Source organism: Vulpes lagopus, chromosome 17 (assembly GCF_018345385.1).
Source record: "Vulpes lagopus strain Blue_001 chromosome 17, ASM1834538v1, whole genome shotgun sequence".
In the NCBI taxonomy this organism is placed as follows: domain Eukaryota; kingdom Metazoa; phylum Chordata; class Mammalia; order Carnivora; family Canidae; genus Vulpes; species Vulpes lagopus.
The window spans coordinates 36,132,978-36,139,976 of NC_054840.1; the positions used below are offsets into that span (position 1 = coordinate 36,132,978).

A 6,999-nucleotide genomic window follows, 5' to 3' on the forward strand; every position below is an offset into this window, starting at 1 on the left:
ATAGTTAAGGACCTATGTACTTAGGAACTTCCCCGCCCCGCCCCCCAAAGGTCTTACTGCATGTGGCTACCAGTTTCATGTGTGTAGGGGGAGTGGGCAGCCTGGCCTTGCCCTCAGGGCAGCCACCGAAGCACCTTCTTCCTGTCTGTTGTTAAGCACGGGTGCGGCCCAGAGAGGTCCCTGCCTTCCTCCAAGGACACACAGCGAGGCAGGGAGAGGGCTGCAGGAAGGGGCCAGGTGGGCAGGCAGGCCGGGCACCCAGCCCTGCAGGCAGGAGCAGGGGTCAGGCGCCAAAGACCAGCAGGTTGGGTGCAGCGGCGGCCTCAGTGATGCTGTTCCCATTTACAGGCATCCAGTGTTTGCCCCCAGACTCGGGGTCGGCAACAGGCTGGTGGCCCCCAGGGACCCGGCTTCCAGTGCGCACGCACACCCCACAGCTGGGAGGGGATACCCTTGTGGGTGCCCTGAAGCCCAGGTGGGCGGAGCCAAGTGGGGGCGGGGGCGGGGCCTGGGCAGAGGTGGGATGGGGTGGGGGCGCACCCACCTGGTAACTGGAACCCCATCCTGTAATAGGGAGGGAACACACCGAAGCGCTCTTTGCCTGACTTTTCGAGTCTTTAGTGAGCATGTAACATGCAGCATGAAATGTTCTGTGATTGTGCCGAACCGACCCTGCAAACCCAAAGTCATGTCAAATGTTAAGTCACCGTCATTGACATTTGAAGAATGCTAGTGGCAAAGAGCACAGGCCCCAGAGGAAGCTGCCCTGATTTGTATCCTGTGTGACTTCGGCCAGGTTACTAAGCTACTCTGTGCCACCTCCATGCCTTGTCCGTAAAATGAGCGTAGTACCTACCTCTGTGGATTTGTGTGAGGAGCTGAATCATTCTATACAAAGCTGTCGGACGCTCCCTGGCTCACAGGAGAGGCCCAGGAACACAGCAGAGGGAGCTCAGGGGACAAGCCTGGAATCTCTCTCTTCTCTGAGGGCAGAGCTGACTGTGACACGTCCCTGTCCCTGGACTTGCAGACAAAGTGCCAGAGCCAGTTCCTTCCAAGTGCGATGCTGGTGACCTAGGTTTGCCAGGCGATGAAGTGGAGGAAGGCACCCAGGGTGGCTGCTGCCTGGCTGTGTGCGGCAGAGATGCTGGCTTCTGTGGGCAGCATGGGGCACATCCCAGCGTCCCCGTTGTTGGTGCTGGGGATCCTCCTGCAGAAGTTCTCCTTGTGGCTGAGTGTTAGTCCTGACTTAGCTCTCTGGCCCTCCTGGGAATTCTGAAAGCGACCTAGCACCTTCTAATAAATCCTAGATGCTAGACTGGAGCATCAGCCATGTGCGTGCAGGTGACACAACAAGCAGGCATCACGTGGCCCTTGGAGCATAGAGCCGGGGGGGGGGGACTGCAGTTCCACTTCTCATCTCACAGGACAGCTTCATGGGTGATACTGGCAGCATAACACCAGCCTGATAATATCTGCCTTTTAAAATGTGAAGATCAGGGATCCCTGGGTGGCGCAGCGGTTTGGCGCCTGCCTTTGGCCCAGGGCGCGATCCTGGAGACCCGGGATCGAATCCCATGTCGGGCTCCCGGTGCATGGAGCCTGCTTCTCCCTCTGCCTGTGTCTCTGCCTCTCTCTCTCTCTCTGTGACTATCATTAAAAAAAAAAAAAAAAAAGTTAAAATGTGAAGATCAGGCGGCTCCCGCCTGCGCCGGCCCCCGTGCCTCGCCGTCCTCCCCGCTGGGCCGGGCCCCCGGCAGGCAGCCATGGAGACCTCGCAGCACAGCGCAGGAGGGAGGCGGGCTGCCAGGGGACAGCGTTTCCCGCGAAGGCTCCGGCGTGCAGGGCGGTGGCCAGCCCCAGGGCGAGGCGCTTGTGCTCCGCGAGGAGGACGGCGTTTATGGCACCAGCACAGCGGAGCTGGAGCCGAAATAAAGCAGAATGAGTTATGCAGAAAGACCCGATGAAATCACGAAAGATGAGTGGATGGAGAAACTCAATAACTTGCATGTCCAGCGGGCAGACATGAACCGCCTCATCATGAACTACTTGGTCACAGAGGGCTTTAAGGAAGCAGCAGAGAAATTTCAAATGGAATCTGGGATTGAACCCAGTGTGGACCTAGAAACACTTGATGAGCGGATCAAAACCCGTGAGATGATCCTGAAAGGCCAGATCCAGGAGGCTATTGCATTGATCAACAGTCTCCATCCAGAGCTCCTGGACACAAACCGGTACCTTTACTTCCACCTGCAACAACAGCACCTCATGGAGCTGATCCGCCAGCGTGAGACTGAGGTGGCCCTGGAGTTCGCACAGACCCAGCTGGCCGAGCAAGGTGAGGAGAGCAGGGAATGCCTGACGGAGACGGAGCGCACCCTGGCCCTGCTGGCCCTTGACAACCCAGAAGAGCTGCCGTTTGGGGACCTGCTTCACATGATGCAGAGGTAGAAGGTGTGGAGTGAAGTTAACCAAGCTGTCCTAGATTATGAAAATCATGAGTCAATACCCAAGCTGGCAAAATTACTGAAACTACTCCTTTGGGCTCAGAATGAGCTGGACCAGAAGAAAGTAAAATATCCCAAAATGACAGACCTCAGCAAAGGTGTGATCGAGGAGCCTAAGTAGAGTCCGTGCCGGCGGCCCTGTGCTTCCCCAGCAGGAACTCCTCAGAGCAGCCATCTGTGACTCAGATTTTTACTGCAGTAGACAACTCTTTTTTCCCCTTTTTATATTTATTTATTTATTTATTTATTTTTTATTTATTATTTATTTGACTCAGCATCTTTTTTAAAGGGAAATGTGGCCCTTTTAAGTGCTGGAAAACGTGCAGTGAATGGCACTGTCTCTTTGGCAGTGTGGTGCAGACTCTGCACCCCGGGCACGCTTTGAAGGCGAGGACAGGACGCAGGGCGCTCCTGCTGTTTGGCTCCTGAAGGATCGCACCCCCATGGAGTGCTTGGTTAGGAGGGGATATTGTTGAACTGAGGCTTCCCACTCAAACCTATGAAAAGCACTGGTCATTATTTTGTTTTGTTAGCTTGTAGGCAGAACATATGTTTTCTTAGATCTCCCAAGACTCGTCAGGCCTTTGTGGAGAAGTTTTCTCTTACCCCTTGGTTTTTTGTTTTTGTTCTTTCGTAGGAAAGACTATATAAATTTGTAAATCCTAATTCAAAGACTTCTTTTGTGTGAGGGCATTGAGTTTGATTTGTTTTCCCTTTTGGTCTGGGTTGTGTGGCTTTTGGGGTAATGTGTGTGTGAGGGGTGGGGCTGTGTGTTTTTTAATTTCTTAAATATGTATTTTGGTGCTGGTTGTGGTGAGCGAATTTCCTAGTGGATCAATGAACCTTCTCTTCTAGGCAGTTTTGTTGAAAATAAAGGTTTCTCTTTGATCTCAAGAATGACAAATAAATAAATGAATAAAATAAAATAAAATAAAATAAAATAAAATAAAATATGAAGATCATTATTTTTGGAACAAGGGTCAGATGTATATACTTTCAGATAGCTTGTGATAAAAAAGTCTGATAAATATTACTCTACACCCACAAAGCAAAGGAAAAAAAACAGAGACAATCCCAGAAAGCATACAAGAAGATAATAGAAGACCATCAGTTATAACAGTAAATGTGAATTAATGAGCTCTCCATGTTAAGAAAGATTAAGATATAGTTTTACAAAAGATAATAGAGAACTTTATATTATTAGTGAGAGACATATATAAAGTTAAATGATTTATGTTAAATATTTTCTGGAAAAATATCAACAAAAGGAAAGTAGCGACATGATGATGAAAGAATTCAAAGGAAACACTTGAAATAGAAGAAAAAGAGCTAAAATGGGAAGGAGATATGACAGAGAAACCACAACGGATATATTTTTTTTTTTCCACAACGGATATGTAAAGGGCCGGTCAATGTATGAAAGTTGAAATAGCTCTAGAAATCCAACGAAAATTAATCCTATCCTGAGACCACATTTCCACCATCAATGCGGCAAAGATAAATAATGCCCAATGTTTCCACACGTTTCCCGAAACGGACCCTCAGAGCTCCTGCCCTGTGTCAGAGTGTGAGTTGGGGCAACCTACCTTCTGGGGAGGTGTTGTTTTAGGACATTCTGAGGGAAAGGTTCACTCAATCTTCAACACAAAAGTGTCTCTTGGAAGTGATCTTAAGAAAATTCTCATCCATTTTATAGCCACATTTCAGAGATTAGTTACAAATTTGACTTGTGTTTGTGAATGGCTGGCTGTAATGTAACTTAGCCTAAACATAGGAATCTCGGTTAGAGTCTGGTCAGGAGACAAGACCCACATTTGCCCCCTGGATCGGGGAAGCTCCGTGGTAAGAAGCACTAACTAGTGGGCGGGGAGTAGCTACCTAGAGGGACAGGAGGCCTTGGAAGCGCTCCTGAAGCAGCAGACGCAGCAGCAGCCACTGCCTCTAGACCGCGGGCCCTCCCTCCATCAGGGCACTGTCGCCCGACAGAGACTGGCATTGGCCGGACACATTTTTGGTTGTCACAGATGGGAGGGTTCAGTACTGCTCTCTGGGAGGCAGAGGCCACGGATGGAGCCAACATCTTGCAGCGCACAGGAAAACCGGAATTTCATCCCCTTCCATGAGAAAATCACTGTGTGTGTGTGCATGTGTGTGTGTGCATGACTGCATGTGCGCATGCATGTGTGTGTGCATGTGTGTGCAAGTGTGCGTGTGCATGCATGCGTGCATGTGTGTGTATGCATGCATATGTGTGTGTGCGTGTGTGGTGCCAACACACATGCAAGTGTCTGCACAGATTAAGGACAACAAGTGAAATAAATAAAAATTAAAGGAGCCAAGTATTAATTGACTAATTCCAGGCTACTTGTACACAGTATTTGGTTTATACCAAAAACGATCTCTGATCGGGGCTGTTAACCTTAGTCAATACAGTGGATCAACACATCAGCCACTAATTACTGGTATTAACTTAAAGCCCTTTTCAGATTATAACTATGATGTGCATGTTCATAATAACATACTTGGAAAATATAGAACGATACAAGGAGTGTTGAAATCACCGAGAATTCCAACATCCGGAGATCCACCATTAACCGTTGGTGTATTTTTAGGGCCTGGCTCGGGGAACTCTGGCCCATCGGCCACATCCAGGCTGCTTGTAAATACAGCTTTATGGGAACACAGGTGTATTGTTCACTTACCATCCAGGGCTCTCTTCATGGCACAATGGTGAAGTCAAGTAGCTGTGACAGAGGCTGTGTGGCCTGCGAAGTTTGCAAAGTTACTATCTGGCCCTTGACAGAGCAAAGTCTGCAAGTCCTGTTCAGGGCAGCCTTTACCTGCGTGTGCGTGTTGGGTGCACAGCTGACAGACTCATCAAACTGACACTTAGTGGGTCCCAGTGAGGAGATATCTTTTCAAGATTTCCTTTTTTTTTTTTAAGATTTTATTTATTTATTTATTCATGAGAGACACAGAGAGAGGCAGAGACACAGGCAGAGGGAAAAGCAGGCTCCATGCAGGGAGCCCAATGTGGGACTCGATCCCAGGATCACAACCTGAGTCAAAGGCAGACGCTTAACCCCTGAGCCACCCAGGCGTCCCTAGTTTCAAGATTTCTGAGCACATCATGGGCTCAGCTTGGCCATGCTGAGTGTGAGGTAGGCACAGAGGAGAGAGCCCGGGACATCCTAGGGGGAGGTGAGGATTGTTGTCAGGGATGGGAGGGTCTTGATTACCATGGAAGCCGTGGGCACAAATGAGGACAAATGTCCAGAGTGAAGGGAAAGACCAGTGATGGGCTGGGGAGGAGGGGATGCTGTGGTGAGCTGTCCTTGTGGGGGCAGGGGCTCAGAAAGGAAGGAAACAGGGGATACATATGCCTGGGGAGGGGACTGTCACCAGGAGGGACAGTTGCTGCAAGCATGGTATGGTGGCTGAGCTGAGTGCACAGGGGCCATCAGGCTGGGAAACGGGCAAGTGGTAGTGACATGTGTGTGCACACGTGCTACACAGAAAGGGGTGGGGGACAAGGGTGCCCAGATGGGGAGATGGGAGCGAGGTACCTGAGTGCTCTGGAAGATACGAAGTTTGTGGATTAAAAAAGTGCAGTAACAATTTTGTGCACATATACGTAAAGATCTGCCTGTAAAAGATTTCTTCCACTGGGCTAAAGTTAATTCTATAATTATATAAGACCCCAAGTTGGTGGCACTAGTGACTGGAAAGTTCTTTTTTTCCCATTATTTTAATATAGACCTGAGAATAATCTTACACAGGATTTATAGATTTTTTAAAAGATTTATTTATTTATTTATTCATGATAGACATAGAGAGAGAGAGAGAGGCAGAGACACAGGAGGAGGGAGAAGCAGGCTCCATGCTGGGAGCCCGATGCGGGACTTGATCCCGGGACTCCAGGATCGTGCCCTGGGCTAAAGGTAGGCGCTAAACTGCTGAGCCACCCAGGGATTCCCGATTTTTTTTTGAATATAGATGCTGCTTCATGTATGTAAGAAATTTTAAAATAGCATTATTCATCAATTTATGTATAGGGTATGTTGCCTTGATGTGTATATAAATTTAATCTATCTGTCTCTATATATATATATTTAAAGATTTTATTTATTCGTGAGAGACACACAGAGAGACAGAGACACAGGCAGAGGGAGAAGCAGGCTCCTTGTCGGGAGCTCGATGTGGGACTCGATCCCAGGACCCCGGGGTCACGACCTGAGCTGAAGACAGACGCTCAACCACTGAGCCATCCAGGCATTCTCCCTTAACGTATATACTTAATAGCCAAAAGGAATAGCAAGCCCTAGGGAGAGAAATTTAGTTGGAATCATTCTACAAAGTCAGTAACTGCCACCTAACGTTGTGTGAATCTGTATCTTCAAGAGATGCGTATATTAAACATCTTTAAGTAGAGATAGTAAGTGCTTACCTCCAAGAAAGCTTAGCAAAAAGTTTAGAATTTCATGAAAAATTA

At 48.5% G+C, this 6,999-nt stretch overlaps 1 protein-coding gene across 1 annotated transcript; it reads left to right on the forward strand.

The window, feature by feature from the left end:
• The first annotated feature begins 1,921 nt into the window (after positions 1-1,921).
• LOC121477603 (glucose-induced degradation protein 8 homolog) lies at positions 1,922-2,628 on the forward strand. The gene is given in 1 exon segment (XM_041732059.1): positions 1,922-2,628. A coding segment is annotated over 1 exon segment (687 nt). The 5' UTR covers positions 1,922-1,941.
• The last annotated feature ends 4,371 nt before the right edge of the window (positions 2,629-6,999 follow it).